This window comes from Dendrobium catenatum, unplaced genomic scaffold (genome assembly GCF_001605985.2).
Source record: "Dendrobium catenatum unplaced genomic scaffold, ASM160598v2 fragScaff_scaffold_637, whole genome shotgun sequence".
Taxonomy (NCBI): Eukaryota; Viridiplantae; Streptophyta; class Magnoliopsida; order Asparagales; family Orchidaceae; genus Dendrobium; species Dendrobium catenatum.
Genome location: NW_021319099.1, coordinates 2496391 through 2514533, shown reverse-complemented (window position 1 = coordinate 2514533; position 18143 = coordinate 2496391). Strand labels below are relative to the sequence as shown.

General features: G+C 34.5%; 1 protein-coding gene across 4 annotated transcripts in view; it reads left to right on the top strand.

The window, feature by feature from the left end:
* The window catches only part of LOC110102313 (calcium-transporting ATPase 5, plasma membrane-type-like), a 36114-nt gene extending 24897 nt beyond the window's left edge, over window positions 1-11217 (top strand). For all 4 annotated transcript variants that reach the window (XM_020830603.2, XM_020830604.2, XM_020830602.2 and 1 more), the window contains exons 22-35: window positions 3148-3258; window positions 3387-3554; window positions 3776-3835; window positions 4510-4674; window positions 5118-5234; window positions 5324-5422; window positions 5506-5643; window positions 6780-6880; window positions 8567-8612; window positions 9807-9941; window positions 10120-10227; window positions 10312-10403; window positions 10717-10817; window positions 10899-11217. In XM_020830603.2, the coding sequence (XP_020686262.1) occupies window positions 3148-3258; window positions 3387-3554; window positions 3776-3835; window positions 4510-4674; window positions 5118-5234; window positions 5324-5422; window positions 5506-5643; window positions 6780-6880; window positions 8567-8612; window positions 9807-9941; window positions 10120-10227; window positions 10312-10403; window positions 10717-10817; window positions 10899-10930 (1473 nt within the window). In that variant the 3' untranslated portion in view covers window positions 10931-11217. The remainder of the gene's footprint in view (window positions 1-3147; window positions 3259-3386; window positions 3555-3775; window positions 3836-4509; window positions 4675-5117; window positions 5235-5323; window positions 5423-5505; window positions 5644-6779; window positions 6881-8566; window positions 8613-9806; window positions 9942-10119; window positions 10228-10311; window positions 10404-10716; window positions 10818-10898) is intronic.
* Window positions 11218-18143: the final 6926 nt, after the last annotated feature.

Genomic DNA, 18143 nt, shown 5'->3' with positions numbered 1-18143 from the left:
CAACCGTTGACTATCTTTCCGGTTGGGCGGGTTTGAAAGGGCAAGTGCCCTCCCTATCTCCCTTTGTGGAGAGAGGACGCCAGAAGGTTGTCGAAATTTTGAACAAAATAAAGTACCTTCAACATCTTAATTTGAAACAAAATTAATCATTTTAAATGATTTAAAAATATATGATTAATTTACAATCATTTCAATAAATAAATAAAGGGGAGCCCCACCATTCTAATCTTAATATGGATGAATTGTATTAAGACTATTTGATCTTAAGAGGTGTTTGAAATCAAGATATAATCCTGAGATAAATGATAATAACAAATTACTTCTTGATAAAAACTTAATCAAGATCATAACGATATCTCCAATTTTTTAGGGAAATAAGATAAAGTGATTATTGAAGAGAGTTATTTGGAATGATTCATGCTGGCTATTCCTTGTTAATTGATGTATATGAAATGAAGCATGAATCAGCTATATGAATTGTTGAATTTATAAGACAATATACATATTATAAGCATCTTGAGACATGAGCCAAAGCCTCAGATATTATAGATAAACTAAAGAACATTTCTTCAACAATGATTTCATCTAAGAAGCGTTTCAAAAAAAGCAACATCTACATGTTTTCTTATTATCTCTAATTTGTGGTTGCCTCTTTCCATCATACCTAATAAATTATATTCAGATTTTTGATAAAGACAATAGGTAGAATGCTTGAAATCATGCTCGTAGTGCAGTGCCTTTAACTTGTTTTCCTATTAATAATGGAACACATGTTTAGTGATGTGTATGCTATCGAGGTGTTTTCATTTTCTATGCATCATTATTTTTTCTGAAGTTAAAGCTATTATCAACTCAATCCTCTTCTTAAAGCAACTCTGTGTTTGATTGCCAAATTCACCTATTGAAACTAAGCATCAAAGGAACCCTAGCCGTGTTAGGTGGGTTTGGTCCATATCTTGTAACATAAAGACAACAATCAATGTTGTGATGAGAAGGAGAAGAAGAACTTGTAATGAAAGCTTATTTGGAGACAATTTTTATATGTAAAGTGAAGAGATTTTCAGACTTAGTTCACAAGGGAAGGCAACAATGAGGCTAGTGGTGTGAGAAGTCTTAATCACATGTATACTTTCCTTGTTTTAGATTGTCATCTATAAGCCAAAGGACTAGTTCTCCAAAACACACATTCACATTTAAATATATTACATTTGCATATAGAGATTGTTGAAGAATAAGTGAAATGGAAAAATAGTATATTTAGCTTCAGCATATGGGCATTGACCTTGATCTAACTACATTCAATATGAATTGTCTTATCTCTTCCCGTAAAACCATAACAATTTATCTCCTACGATACAAATGTCATTAACGAGCATCTTGACATGGATATTATGCAATAACAATGCTACTTATACAAGAGTAACAAGCAAATGTCAAAATACATTGAGTGAATGCAATAAGAATATAAAACATAGTGTAATTGAAATGCAAATTACACTAAAATACAACCCCGCATGTGCTCTGATCGTCACATATGATCGCTAAATCTAACGGTTCGAGAATTCTGCGTGGGCCAAATATTCAAGTTTCATCCTCATGAAAGGACCAGAGCCGACCTGACTTGAATTATAAAATTCCTCTCAAATTCCTACAAAACTATAAGTGACTTTAACATCACCCCGACAAATCTAATAAAAGTTTAAATCCCTAAAATGAAATCTTTCATCTTAAAAATTTAAAACTAAAACTCATCCATCTCCTGCAACCATTTGTTGGGGGTGATAAATTTGAAATTAACCTCAACTCACAAAGAGCGAATGTCATGTCGGATGTATCATTAAGATTCATCCTCAAATAGTATCTTGTCAGCAGAGACGTGGCACATGCCCTCTGATCGAGTGGTTTTGTCACAAAATGACACCATTATATTACGATCACGGCCAAAGCCCGTATGTTTTCTAACCGGGTTAAACCCTCGAGTAATGAATCATAAGGTATATTCGATAAGCATTTAGCCTTCTGTTAGCTAAGGTGGATTCAGATCTATCCTCTTAGACAAAGACCAATCCAGGTCTACAAGGTATTTTTGGATGAAGCCTTCTGTCAGGTTGGGTTGACTACTTCTTCTGACTAAGTAGACCAAAGATCATGACAGCCCGGGACGACGAAACCATGAGATCTTGATCGGGCTTGTCTTCATTCCCCCATAACTAGTTTTAAGTTTATAGTGATAAATTTTAAATTTCAAACACTAAAATTCATATCCAAAATTCGAACCTTAAAAGTGTTGTTATTATACGATGGGTAATTAATCGAAAGTTCTCTCTTGTTATTGAGAAAGGTAATTAACTATAAGGGCTTGCGCTTATAGGAAACCATAACTCAAATCATAAAGTCCTCACAAAATGAGGACTAAATCTCTGGGCAGTGTCTTATCTAAAACCTAATCTACCTTGTGAAAATTCATCGGAACCTAAGCTCGTTAAAACTCTCCGCCGTTATCACAAACAAGAAAAGAGGACGGTGCAGAGAGGCCGGGGCACGTTAAATTTTCGGAGCCCACAATAATATTCAAAATTATTGTATCTATAACATAAAAAAACATGCAATATTTTTTTTTTTTTTTTTTGGGAATTGTCATTAGTTCCTTATTTAATATATTTTGCAAAAAATAGAAAAGTTGAAAAATATTACTTTGAATTTATTGCTTGATTTTGTGCAATATGTTGAAGTATTTTATAACAACTCCAAAATGCTTAACAACAAAAATAAATAAAAAATATTAATAAAAAAGAAAAAAGTACTTTAGACGGCTAGTGGTTAGAATAAAAAAAGGAGGCACATGAATTGTAATCTTAGGGTCATAAGAGTATCGATCTAATTGTTATAACCCTTAATCATATTGCCCAAAGGTTCCTATTAAGGTTGGTTGACTTGTGGGTCCCATGATCCTTCAATGTATATTTTTTTCTTGTAATGTAGTATGCAGATTGTTAGTTGATTTAGTTTGATATGGTGTTGTGCTTCTTGCTTATCCCTTACTTTATAGTGTGTATTATTGTATTATTGTATTAGTTTTGTATACTTTTCCTAGTTCCTTCATGCTCTCATATTTGGCCTATTGTTGTCCCTTGCCTATTTTTACAGGCAGGCTCGGAAGTCCATGTGCATTGGAAGGGAGCAGCTGAAATTGTCCTAGCTTCATGCACAAGCTGGTTGGATTCAAATGGTGTGCCACAGGAAATGACCCCAAATCAGGTTAACTGTTTTAATCTTCCTAGCTTACTTTTCTCAATTATCTCCTTATATTGTGGTTTGATTAGATTCTTAATTGTCACATTTAATCTTTTCATTCTTTCTGAGCAATTTTTTTTTGTGTTTATCAGATGGATGCTTTTAAAAAGTCTATTGAAGATATGGCGGAAGCTAGCCTTCGTTGTGTTGCTATAGCATATAGGTTGTATGAAATGGAATACGTACCCAAAGAAGAAGAGAGGGATAGTTGGGCATTACCTGAAAGTGATTTGATTCTGCTTGGTATTGTAGGGATAAAGGTCTGCAATATCTTAGCCATTTTTTGGTTTTAGGTTTAGAAGTTCCTTAATTCCTATATTTGCATGCTTGATGAAAGGACATTTGATATTCATTTTTGTCCATCTTGTAAAATATGCAAATGCAAGCATACTATACTCCTTGCGCTGTTTTTGCTTATAGATGTATGTTGTTTTCCCACCACTTTCTTATTCTTATTAAATACATTTCATAAAAATTGTAGGATCCTTGTAGACCTGGAGTTAGAGATGCTGTGGCTCTATGCACTGATGCTGGTGTCAAGGTAATAGGTTATCTTCTACATTCTTGGATTGCAAACTCCCATTTTTAAAGAATATGCTCAACGTTTAGCATGTTACTCTTTTTAAGCTTCCATTAATAGATTTTTCTAGTATTTTGATTGCCTGCAGTGATGCATTTTACTGTTAATTTGGCTGACCTTGAATAATATGTTGAGATTAATAACCTAAACTTTGATGTAGTGTACTTTCTTCTTACAGCAGGATTGAAAGAAAAAGAAAAAGGAAGAAACCTAGAAAAGAAAAACTTCTCCCAATTTTCTTCTTTGATGGTTTACTTAGAATAATAGGTTTGATGAGGAAAAATTCATTTCTTTAAATTCCAATGTGGGTTTTTGGCGTTGATTGGAAAAGGCTAAGAATCAAAATATTTTTTTATATGTGATTACTAAAGTTAACGTAATCTTCTAGAGGTGTGGAACTTGTTTTGTTTGTGATATTTTGATGAAGTAATTCTTTGTGCAAAGTACATAAGATTTCATGCCTTGCTATGATTTTAGTAGCCGACCCCACATAGTGGGATAAAAGATTCTTGTTGTTGTTGCTGTAGTTGTATGATTTTAGTAAAATATTTTTTTAGTGTATGTGCTGAGTAAATAAATGTTTTCAGTCCGAAGAAGTTTGCACTGACACAAGTTGTAAATGATACCTAAATCAGGTCCGCATGGTCACTGGAGATAATATTCAGACAGCCAAAGCCATTGCTTTTGAATGCGGAATCCTTCATTCAGATCAGGAAGCAACAGAGCCAACTATAATAGAAGGAAAAGTTTTCCGTGCTTATTCTGAGAAAACAAGAGAAGAAATTGCTGAAAAGATATCCGTAAGTTATATTAGGCAGCATCCCTTCGATTGGAAAAATTATTATGTCCGGACATTATACCGAGCATACCGAGTGTACCGAGCGTGGTACCGAGTGCAGTATCGAGCACGGTACCGAGCGCCCAAGTGATGTGGTGCTTTGTTATTGGTCTCTGGACACGTTCGGTGTCCGGACACAATAATTACTCCTTCGATTGTGATTTCTCTGTAGTCAAATATTTTATTTATTATGACTATATATATATATATATATATATATAATGTATGTTTGTGCGGGTGTTTTTTATTGGAAGCTAGGCACAATAATACAACATGAAAATGACACATTGCACGTTGGCAAGGAGACTCATAAAAATTATCATTATTTCAACCTGCACGTTTACAAATTACCTCTTGTATGTTATTTGGGGAAGGTAGTACTAAATTAAAAATTATATTTTCCAGGTAATGGGAAGATCTTCTCCCAACGACAAGCTATTACTTGTCCAAGCACTGAGGAAAAAGGGTCATGTGGTTGCCGTCACTGGAGATGGCACTAATGATGCTCCTGCGTTGCATGAGGTGGAGGCTAAATCTGTAAAGCCCTTAGGTTTTTTTTTTTCATTTCCGTCACTAGTGCGATTCTTATTCTCATTTGTTTTGGGTTTTAGGCAGATATTGGACTTGCAATGGGAATTCAGGGCACTGAGGTTGCAAAAGAAAGCTCAGACATTATTATTCTTGATGATAATTTTGCATCGGTTGTAAAGGTTAGATTGAGTTATGTATAATTAAATTAGTTAGATCTTTTATTCTTTTGTTGAACTGAATTTAGGAATAACATAAATTATAGGTTGTTCGATGGGGTCGATCAGTTTATGCAAATATTCAGAAATTTATCCAGTTCCAACTCACCGTAAATGTTGCAGCGCTTGTGATTAATGTGGTTTCAGCTGTTTCATCGGGTGAAGTTCCTCTGAATGCTGTTGAGGTGAGAACTTCAGAGAAGAGACCTCTTAAATTAATAATCTTTATAGAAGTGTGATTACTACATGATAAGAATGCGCAATTGAGTCCTCATGAAGTCACTTTGGGGAACCTTCTCTTATTTCACTTTTTGAGTTTTTATCTGCACGCTTTCCAATCTTTATGAAGATTTTCTTTCTACATGTCATCCATTCGTTGTGATAATTTTTAAGATTGCTAATTGTTATGACCTATGATATAGAATAAGATGCTTGGATACCAAATTGATTTAGAATATGACGCGTTGATAACAATTGATGCCGGATGAGATTTATATGATTCGATTTTGTTTAGAATATGAGATTCATTGAATAGTAGGAATCAACTTGGTTTCTAAATTTCCAACATTTATATCCATAAAAAGAAATCCAAGAGGTGACACAACAGTGGTCTATGTATTGCAACAATTAGTGTATTCAAGGCAGTTCTAGGATTGTATCAGTCAGCATTTTTCTATCAGCGGTTAACATTCCTCTAGGCTTTTAGGACTAATAATTCGTGCTTTGTTATCAGGCTCCCATTACTGTAACTTAAAACTATAGGAGAGGTTCCTGTGACTGCATCAAGCGTTTGAGAGAAAGGAGAAAGGAGAGAGGAGATAGAATAAGAGAGAGAATCTCTTCAAATGCAAATTTTAATTCAAGAATCCCAACATCCATTCAATCCCTATTTAAAGTAGCAGACTAGCAAGATAAGTCCAAATTAAATTTATACTTAAAATTTAGATAAGTCCTAAATCAAGTCAAATATAAAATAAATATGATCCTCACATCAAATAAAAATAAAATTGAAAAAAAAAATCCTAAATAATTCAAAATACTAGAATATTTTATAAATATTTTATAAATTATTTATATGTTTTTATACAGTCGTATTATGCATGACCTAGATGGGTTTTTATCTTTTAAATTTTTATGATCTATGTGAAGTTATGCATGATCTAAATGGGTCGTCAATATTTCCATAATCTATGGTTTAGTTTATTAACTAATGTTTGCATATCTAAGTAAATTCAGTGCCAATTATTCATTTTATGTTGTTTTCATTCTCTGATAACAGTTCCGTGTTAAATAGTTTCTAACATTTTTCTTAACTATCTAGCTTTTGTGGGTTAACCTGATCATGGATACACTTGGTGCACTTGCATTAGCCACTGAACCACCAACAGACCACCTTATGAAGAGACGCCCAGTTGGTCGGAGGTGAGTAACTTTCCAACTTGCTCAAATTCATTTGAATATGGTTGCGGAATTGTTGATTTTCTGTATTTACTCCAATTGAATTCATGTTTAACAAATCTTTGTATGCATTCTCCTTGGCATGTTTTTGATTTTCACATGCTTCCCTTCAGTAGGCACCAAATCTTTGGTGAGAAATATTAACCAATTTTCACAGTAGGAGCTCACTATTCGTTGATGTGCTTGTTTTTTAGCTAAATGTTAGGAACCATAGAGGAAAACTAACATCGGAGATGAATTCGTTTTAGTTACGTTGCATAAATCTCTGGCATAGTTTCCATGATGAATGGCGGCCCCAAACTCAGAACTGAAATGTTCCAAACATCCAGAATGGGATCTATGGTTTTAGTGGGGTAATTGACTACATTAAATGGTAATGGGTTGGACCTGATCTGATGAACTTGTATTTGTATTGTTTTCTCTCTTACAAGATTTAGTATATGCAGCAGAGTAATAAAATGATTTCCCATAGATGAACCTCATTAAATAAACCGTATGCATTCAATTGTCTCCTGCAATGTTTAGTAAATTTTCTATCATTTAAGCTTGATTATAGAACTTTGTTTAGATTCTTATTGAGAAAAATCATCAAAATGGTCTCCCTGGCCATTTTTAAAACACTACATTAGTCTCAAACTATATAAAAGTTCTAATTTAGCCCTCAAATTCATTAAAGAGGAACCAAAATGGTCTTATCATCCAAACTAAAGGAAATTGGAGTTAATAGTGTTAAAAATGAGATTTTTTTTTTTGAATATATTTTTTCTTATTGAATTTTTTTTATTAAATCTAATTTCATAAATCTTGACAATCTGTATAAACAAAAACAAAAATATATTACTAGTCATCATTGCACCGGAAGCTTTGCCCTCCCCTATTCATCGCTACTAGGGAGGAATCTTCTCTTATCTTCGGCGCTTCTAGGGGGCTTCTCCGTCCACTCTTCTGTCTCTTTTGGTTAGGGAAGCTTTGTCGAGCACAGGGACCGTTGTGATAATCTCATGCATGCAGCCATCCAAGAGATGGTTTTGCTGCTCGTCACTTTTATGGCTCTACACCATAGTCCCGCTCATTATTTGTTCGGGGAAGCTATGCTTGCAACTTGTCTTGAATTCGCTTCGCTATCTCATGCTAGTATAAGTGTAATTTAAAAAAAAAAAATCCCAAAATAACTTGAAGAGTTATGCATGCTTTGTGAGTTCATTGTTTGTTGGGGGCAAGCTATGCTTGCTACTTGTCTTGTCCTCACTTCAATATCTCATGCTAGTGTAATTTTAAAGAAATTCTTAAAATAACCTAAGAATTATGCATGTTCTGTGAGTTTTCCATTGATCCAAAAGTTTTTTTTATTAATTTTAACGTCCAATATGAACGGCGAGATTATTTTGGTGCATACTAAAAGAGTTTAGGAACTAAATTTGGACATTTATATAGTTTGGAACTATTTTGGGTATTCATAAGTAGTTGGAGAACTATTTTGATCTTTTTTCCATTTATTTATTTTCCCTCCCAATCATCAATTTGTGTTAAAATCATTTTAGGATGCCAAAGCTGCATGTTATCTATTCATCATTAGCTCACATTTTGAGATGCCATTGAAGTTCTCATTGATTATATTATTTTCTTAAATGTTTATTTTCTTTCTTGTAGGGATCCCCTTGTTACTAATATCATGTGGAGAAACCTCATTGTACAGGTATGGCATCATCTTAATTCTAACATTTTGTTGCACTTGTTCATACTCATTTTCATTAGAGAGATTTACATATACTTGTTATTAATTATTATGTATTTATATATCTAACAACAATTTTTTTTATTTAGATATATAATAATTGAGTCTTGGTTTATGATTTTTGTTGATGATATTCAGCTTGTTGATAAGACTAGAGATAAATTGAATGTAAATTTGAATTATGGAGGTCAACTTTAGAGTCTAAAGGTTTTTACTTGAGTAGATCTAAAATTGAATATATGGAGTGTAATTTTAGTAGCAATAAACCTAGTGAGGGGATTGTGGTTTTGGGCGATCAAGTCATTAATAAGAGTACACGTTTTAGATATTCTGGATCATTGTTTAGAGTGATGGTTAAATAGTGGGGATATTATCAGCAGACTTCAAGTGGATGTTAAGTGGAGGAATGTATCAGGCTTGTTGTGTGATAGAAAAGTCCCCCTCAACACTTAAGGGAAAATTCTATAAGATGGTGGTGAGACCTGCAATGCTTTATGGTGCCAAATGTTGGCTATTAAAAGAGAAGCATAAAACTAAGTTAATGTTGCAGAAATGAGAATGCTCAGGTGGATGAGTGGCTTACCCTTAGAGATAGGATACGAAATGAAGCATATACGTGAAAGATTGGAGTAGCTCCAGTGGAAGATAAGATTAGAGAGAGTCTCCTTAGATGGTTTGGTTACATTAAACGAAAGCCTTCAGATGATTTGGTTAGGGAAGTTGATGTATTAGATTTGTCTTATGTTAAGAAAGGTAGAGGTAGACCTAAAAAGACTTGGTTCTTTATTAGATTTAAATGAGAATTTGACTCTTAACATGACACAATGGCGAAAAAGAATTCATGTAGTCAACCCCACGTATTGGGACAAAGGTTTGATGTTGATTGTTGTTGTATATAATAATCGAATCTCTATGATAAAAATTACTAATGTCTATCTTTTTAAATTATATATATAATATATATATATATATATATTTTATAATAATATAATTTGATATATATATTGATGGTATTTAGATGCTAGAATGTTATATTATAATTATAAAAATTTAGATATTTGGTATATAAATATATAATAACATAATATGTATGTAAATATTCCTTTTTATTTATTTATTGATACTTTCATTTACTCTGATTATCTGCAACTATAGGCTCTTTACCAAGTGACGATACTCGTAATCCTTAATTTTGGTGGAAAAAGTCTTCTTCATTTGAACAATGAGACACGACAGCATGCTGATAAAGTAAAAAATACCTTCATCTTTAACACATTCGTCTTTTGTCAGGTAAATACTGCACCTGAAAAGAAACTTGTGTTGTAAAATGAATTATCTGAACCTTTTTATTTTTTTAATATTTTCTTAATTGAATTATCCAACCATTCTTTCCCCCGTCACAAATTGAAGGTTTCTTATTTTTGCTTTTTCCAATATTCTAGAATAATGTAAATTTGCTTATATTCAGCTATTCAATGAGTTCAATGCTCGGAAACCTGATGAGATGAATGTCTTCAAGGGAGTTACAAAGAACCACCTTTTCATGGGAATAGTAGGGATAACGCTAGTGCTTCAGGTAATGAACAGTTTTAAATTGAATGATAATTTGATTAAGATATCACCTCCTCTGGATTGCAGTATAAATATATTATTTCTGCAGATTTTAATCATTGAATTTCTGGGGAAGTTCTTTTCAACTGTTAGACTCAACTGGCAGCTGTGGTTGGTTTCCATTGGAATTGCATTGTTGAGGTATGTTCTTGGGTGGTAATGTGCCCGACTGTCTGCAAAAATAGATTTATTTTAAAATTGTGGATGTTATAGACTTTTTCACTTTCTTATATTAATCATATTTTATTAGATCTCATTATAAAATGTAATTTCTCTTCATAAAGATTTCTGAAAATCAATAAGAAAGTTGTAGCTAATTAGGATTGTGGTGATTGTTCGGAAAATAAAGTTAGGCATTCTAGATTTCTTTTTGATCAAATAAATTAAAAAAAAAAAAATGTTCTCTCCTCCTAAACTGTATTCTTGATCTTTCAATTTGCCTTTATCCTTTTAGTTGGCCACTTGCTGTTGCTGGAAAGCTCATTCCAGTTCCTAAAACCCCTCTTGGGGAGTATTGCCGGCGATGTCTTAGGAAACCAAGAATAGAACGCCAAGGTGATTTAGGGTAAACTTTATTATAGTCTACTCCGTTCTTCTTTTTGCCATATGATTAAGGAATTTTTTTCTGCCTTGCAGGTGATGGATCTCGTCGGTCGTCGAGGTCTTAGTAGTAGAAATCTAACTTGGTTTTAATGCGTCAAAACTAAGTATTTTACTAATCTACGGAGCCTTGTTCCTGTAATTACAAAATGTGCTGACGTCTTATTTTGTTTCAGCTATCTAGATTTCATGAATATATATATTTTGTATATTCCGCTTGTCAAGCTTGATGATCTATATTTCAATTTCTAGGATATTATTTTTTCTAATATCTACTAACCTGCTAAACTGTTGGCAAATATGTTTGGCCATATACTATACATGTTGCTTATTATTATTTTATTTTAATAACTTGCATTTTTTTAGGTTCTATTTTTTTTAGATATTCTTGTGATTACTATTATTACGACACTTTGATGTGTTGCACGAGGATTGAGAAAATTTATTGTTGTAATTTATCAGTTTTTAGTACTTTTGTTAACAATTGAGTTAACCAACACAAATAGTATGTTCGTTAACGTAAATAAAACTTTCCAGATTCACACGTGATTTAGTAATGATGATTGAAAGATAAAATCATAAATAATTTATAAACCGTTGTATTCAAGGAAAGCTTCTAAACAACTCCTATGATTTCTCCCTTTTTTCTAATGAGATTTGAATTTGTTTAATATGATTTCAGCCTTGATGTGGGTGTGCTTGCATATTTCGGTGTGTGGGAGCTCGTATGATGTCATCTCTATTTTCTTTGTGGTATTTAATTTCAAAAGCCTTAGTATTTGTACATTAAATTTCATAAGCATGTTATGCATGGGTGGTAGAAAACTAGGCAACATTGTTAGATCAATTAATACTTACGTGGTTGGCACGTTACGAAACGAAATTTCATGAAACCGCTTTGATGTCCTAAATCTAGTTACTGAAATTTTGGCTCTATGTGGTATTTGAACAAGCGTTTGATATGGGGATTGAGATTAAGATTGGCTTTCTCTTATAAGATTGGAGTTGGTTGAGGGTGGAATCCCTTGGACTTTTCAAGTTGTCAACTAAAATCTTTTTCTCTAGAACAAACAATTGATGAAGTTTGTCTATGGATTTCTTTTGAAATGGTTGTATTATTTCATAAAGTTGGTTTTAAATTTATTGGGGATGAGTTAGTTTTTTTTTGTGGTTTGTGGAAAATAACTTTTATCATAAATTTTATTAAAAATTAAAAAGAAAGTAGTAGTTAAATAAAATTATGATTACTATTTGAAAAACATAAAAAAAATATAAATTTGTCCTAATTATGAGTACAAATTAGATCTTAAATATTCATTCTTCTGGATAAAATTTTTAAATTCATTTTTTTCTGTTAGGATCTTTAAGGTTCAATGCTTAAATGTCATAGATGTTCATTTTTCAGAAGTTGAATTTTTCTTTCAAGGTGCCACCATGGTAGCAGCAGCTCCAACAACCTTTTCTTTGCCTCTTTGGTATGCGGGCTCATGTGTACGGCATGCAGGCTATTCAATATATTGAAGTTGCCTGATATACGCACCTTGAGTCGTATGTGATGAAAAAAGCCTGCTTGATATGACCTTGAGTTGGCACATCAATAGCCCTAGCATCAGTCAAACCACCGAATTAAATATTGATTCCATTTTTTCAGTGTTGATAATACTATTGATCAAGTGGACGTTCGGCCGAGGATCTAGCTATTTTGTGAAACACGTGCTTTTTGGAAGCTATGACAATATTTTATCACCAAAAGTTTTTTGCAACTCCTAATATTGTAGCAAGTTTAACTTGTTATTATTCCTTTCTTAAATATGACCGTCTGTATCTCCAACGGAATTATTATTAATATGAGTTCAAAAAATTCATATCTAGCTATTTTGAGAGTTTTAATTTGGGGTCAAATTCTTATAAGATGGATTGAATTACAAATTCATATCTAGCGCTCTCTCTCTCCCCTCCCTTGCTACTCTCTCTCTCTCTCTCTCTCTCTCTCTCTCTCTCATTGTTGACCTGTACCTGTAATCCACACATACCACGCTCCCGACTGGCTCTCGCTCCCCACAATCCCTCACGACACAAAACAACGAAACCTCTCCCATTTTCATTGGTGCACACATGAACTCAGGAATGGAGGAGAGTACGAAACATGCCTCTCTATTTCACGATCAAAGCTAACTCTAATGTCTTGAACCCGTCAAAGCCCACCAACTTCGCCTTCAACCGCCGACGTCTAACCTCGCCTGCTCTTTTTCGGATGAGCCTTAATAAGTCATTGAGCTAAACTCCTTCCAATCCATATCGAGCAAGTCGACAGTATTCTCTGAATCCCTTAACAGCCCGACCTCCTACTCTAGCCCAACCTCCTCTGCCTGTTGCACTGCCAGTACCCGACCCTGACCTCCAGCCACCTGCGCCTCCGACCCGTGCGTGGCTCCGCCTCCTTCTCTGAACCCTAGCCCATCGAGTTGATAATATATAAAAAGTCAAAACGCTTGATCCTTTTCCCCATACTTTGAGATGCTCGTCCTCGTCGATCAATCAGCGAAAATTGCAAAGCTTGCACAGAAGGCAAACCCAGACCCCCATAAGTTTTAGGCTTGCAAACCTCTTCCCAAGACAACATGTGTAATTTCTTCCCAACTTCAAGATCTCCAAAGAAAAGAAATTTGGAGCTAATTTTTTTAAAGTATTTAATGACAGCTTTTGGTATAATAGCCCCTCTTATCCAATATGCAATGGAGTTAACAATTGTAAATTTGAGAAATTGCAATCTCCCCGCAAAAGAAAGAAGATTAGCAAACCAGCCAGACAACTTTTTAGTGGCTTTTTCCATAAGAGGCAGAAAATCAGAAATCCTAAGTCTATTAAAAGACAAAGGAATCCCCAAATAAGTGATAAGGTGAGTGATGTTATATATGTTTAAAGCTTGACAGATATCCTCAGAATTGGACATATTTCTAGGCAGAAGAATAGAGCTCTTCTCCAAATTAACTTTAAGACCAGAAGTATCAGCAAAAACATTAAGAATGTTAGCTAATTTGATGCAGTTCTCTACAGTTGCTTCCCCAAAAACAAGGACGTCATCAGCATATAAAAGATGTGAAAGAGCAAAACCATCCACATTAATACCTCTAAAATCACCATCATCTAATAAATTTGAGAGAGCATCCATCACTATGCAGAAAAGATAGGGACTTAGAGGACAGCCTTGTCTTAAGCCCGCCGTAGTATTGAAATATCCTTCTAAAGCACCATTAATAACAAGAGAGAAATTCACATTGTTGATGCAAGCTTTGATCCAATCAACATATCTAGAAGGAAAGCCTTTTTGAATCATTCTTTTTAATAAGAATTCTCTAGAAACAGTATCAAAAGCTTTCCTTATATCAAGTTTAGCGCATAAATATTTTATCCCTCTAACATTTCGAGTGTAAGCAAGCAATTCTTTAGCCAAAAGAATATTGTCCGTAGAAACTCTAGCTTTTATGAAACCCGATTGGTTGCATCTGATAATCAAAGGCATAAAATTCTTGATTCTAAGAGCAAGAACTTTAGCAATAATTTTATATATAGTATTACATAAAGCAATTGGTCTGAAGTCAGCTAGAGAAGAAGCATTAGAGTGCTTAGGGATCAGAGCTAAGGCAGTGGCTTTGACACCGTTAGGAAGATATCCTTTGATAAAAAAAGCCCTGACAGCATTACACACCATAGGACCAATAATATGCCAAGCAGTTTTATAGAAGTGAAAATTGAAGCCATCTGGACCGGGTGAGGAAGAAGAAGACCCCAAAAACACAGCTTTTTTAATTTCATCATCTGCAACAGGATTAGTAATAATGTTGCAGAAAGAAGCAGGAAATTCTGATCCAATGGGGAATAAATGCACATCCGACAGAGGAGGAGGGATAGGATTGTAAATAGTTTGAAAATGTTGAATGATAGCATTAATCACCTCAGTCTTGTCAGTATTAGGGAAAGTAGAAAATAGGTTAACCACAGCTTTACCTGAACATTGCCTACTTTTAATCCTGGAATAAAGAAATTTCAAGTCTTCCTCACCGTGCTTCAACCATTTCACTTTAGCCCTTTGAATGGTCCAAGAAGTGAGAAGCTTAGTAAAATTCTGAATATTACTATTAATGCCTTTAAGAGTAGAATTAAGCATGTAATCAGTAGGGCAATGTTGAATCTGAGCCAAGCATTCCTTTTGTTTAGAGTGAAGATTGTCCAGATGAGCCTTAACCAAAGAAGAGTGAGCCCAAGACTCACACTTGATATCACTTTTGAGTTGCTTAAGAGTTTTACAAAGAAAAGACAACGGATTACCAGTATTGGGACTAGAGATAACATTAAGAAGCAAGTCCCAGTAATTATTCACATCAGTCCAGTAATTTTTGAAAAGGAATCTGTGCTTGAAAGTAGAAGGAGGTAAACCCGAGTGCACAATAAGAGGGCAGTGATCCGAACAAGACGGACTTTGAGTGGAGCAAAAAGATGATGAGTACTTATTCAGCCAAGCATCGTTGATAAGTACCCTATCTAATTTGATGTGAATAGGATTCACTGATTGCTGATTGAACCATGTATAAAGACTGCCCACTGAATGCATATCCTGAAGCTTGTTTTCAAAAATCATAGAGTTAAGATCCACAAGTTGCCGCATATTTAAGGGAGTTCCCCCCGACTTTTCAGAAGAAAACCTACAACAATTGAAGTCTCCCAGAAGAATCCAAGGCATATCCCGATTAGGAGCAAAATGACTGATACTAGACCAAAGCTCTTTCCTTTCTTCAAAGCTATTAGAAGCATAGATCACCATAAGGTGATAAGGAGCTGTATTATTAGAATTGACAATACCAGAAATCATATAAGGAGTAATATGAAGAGGAGAAAAATTGATATTGCAACTGTTCCATTTAATCCAGATTCTCCCAGAAGAAGTAACATCAAAGTTGTGGCAACTATTTTCAAAAGGGAAAATAGAATGAGATTTTTTGAAAAAAGGATTATGAAGAGAAGCTTCATGAATTCTAGTTTCTAGAATACAAAGCAAATCCAGATTAAACTCCGAAGCCAAACGTTTACAACAGAGGACTTTGTCGGCGCTATTGAAACCTCTAACGTTCCAAGTAGCAATAGTAGGTAAGACCATTAATAAGCAGAGGAGGTGGAGGATTTTTTGGATTGCTTCCCCCTAGCAGTTTTCTTGTTGACAACATTCAGATTATATTTCGGTTCAGATGTGTGAGCTATGGCTTTTTTCTCTAATTTAGCAGCAATATCAGTATTAACCGAAGTACCCAAGTCATCAAGTTTACTCCCCAGGGAATCTAATACATCAAATCTGTTTGGGGAAATGACTCCAGCAGGTGAAGAGCAAATATCGGGATTTAATTGAGAGGCACTCACAGAAGATGAAGAGTCTTTAACATTTGGAGAATTAAGATTAGGAACCGAAATTAAACCTGTTCCGGATTTCTCAAGTACTAGAGAAGGAACAGAGGTTTCGGGAATAGGAACATTTTCTGTCTGAGGCTGCGGAGGAGGGGAATGTGGTTGATAGCTCAACGGTAACCCGATGGCATTTTTCCCTTTGACAATAGTATTATTGTCAACAGTCTGTATCTGTTGCGTTGAAGAAGAAGATTTTCCAGAGGGCTTTGAAGTATCAACAGCAGAGGAAGGAAAACGACCCTGCGATTTAGATTGATGACGATGCCTAGCAAGGCGACTACTACTTCTACCTCTTACGTTTTGATTTTTCGTTTGGTCATCTAGCATTTTATCTGATTCTTCTACTTTTGGCCTAGAAGGGCAAAAATTAGAGTAGTGAACTAGAGACTTACAGTGCTCGCATAGAGTTGGCTTCCATTCATATTGAACCTTTAGTCCCACGACATCTCCATCGAGAGATACCTGGATTTCTTCTTGATAGATGGCTTGATTGTCGACCAGCACGCAGACTCTTGCATAAGTCAGGCGAGTCATTTGAGAAGTAAGAGAGTCAGCAGCCAACGGGACCCCTACCTTGCTAGCAATCCTAGAGATTCCTTCCGAGTTCCAGCAAGCTAACGGTAAGTCATGGATTTTTATCCAGATCGGAACTGTCTTGAAATCCTCTCTTTTAGGCTTAAATTTGGGATGCCACTTTTGTAAAACAAAAGGTTTCCCAAGGAGGAACCAGACTCCCCTTGACCAGACCGATTCCATGTCTTCAAAACATGAAAAACGAAAGAGGAAGAAGCCATCATTTAACGATATCATTTTAACCGAACCTTTCAAAGCCCAAGTTTTGTTGATGGCTGCTAGCAACGCTTCATAATAAGGCCTTCTACCGATAGAGTACCCTACTAAACATAGCTTCCATTTTTCAGCTCCAGTCGTCAACTTGTCTACAGAGAAAGGCACAATCTCTGGCTCGAGAGGAAAATGAGAAAGATGTAGCTCAGATTCAGAAGCCACATTAACTGCGCATGCAGCTAACCAGTTGCGAGTCGGAGGCGTAGAGGCACGTCCAGACTCAGAAACTGGAGGAAAATCTGAGGAGGGAAAGGATGAGCCCATAGCAACAGGAACCAGAATAACGAAAGGAAGGTGGCCCTCCGGCAGAGCCGGAGGAGGAGGAGAAAGTGAGGCGGCGCAAAATGGCTGAGCGGATGGCAGAAGGAAACCCTAGCGCATAACCCTCGAGCCGTGACCGGCAATTTTCCTTTCCTTCGTGATTTCTGAATTTCGCTTTGAATTTCTCTTTTAGGAAAAATCATGCAATGGGTTTTTTTTTTTTTTTTTTTTTTTTTTTTTGAAATTAAATCATGGAATGGTTTAGAATGGTTATATATAATTCGGTTAAAAAAATTTTAAATTGAAAAAGGCTAGTTTAAATGGATTAAGATTTTATTTGGAATTACTTCCTAAAATAATTTATTGATTTTTAATATAAATTTTAAATGAATTTACGTTTTACTCTGGAAAAAAAAAATATTTTAAAATCATGCAATGGGTTTTTTTTTTTTTTTGAAATTAAATCATGGAATGGTTTAGAATGGTTATATATAATTCGGTTAAAAAAATTTTAAATTGAAAAAGGCTAGTTTAAATGGATTAAGATTTTATTTGGAATTACTTTCTAAAATAATTTATTGATTTTTAAAGTAATTTTTAAATGAATTTACGTTTTACTCTGGAAAAAAAATATTTTATTGATTTCTAAATTAATTTCTTAGTATAAAATTTAAAAATTTTGGAATACCAATTGAGCATTTACACCAACATTTTTGG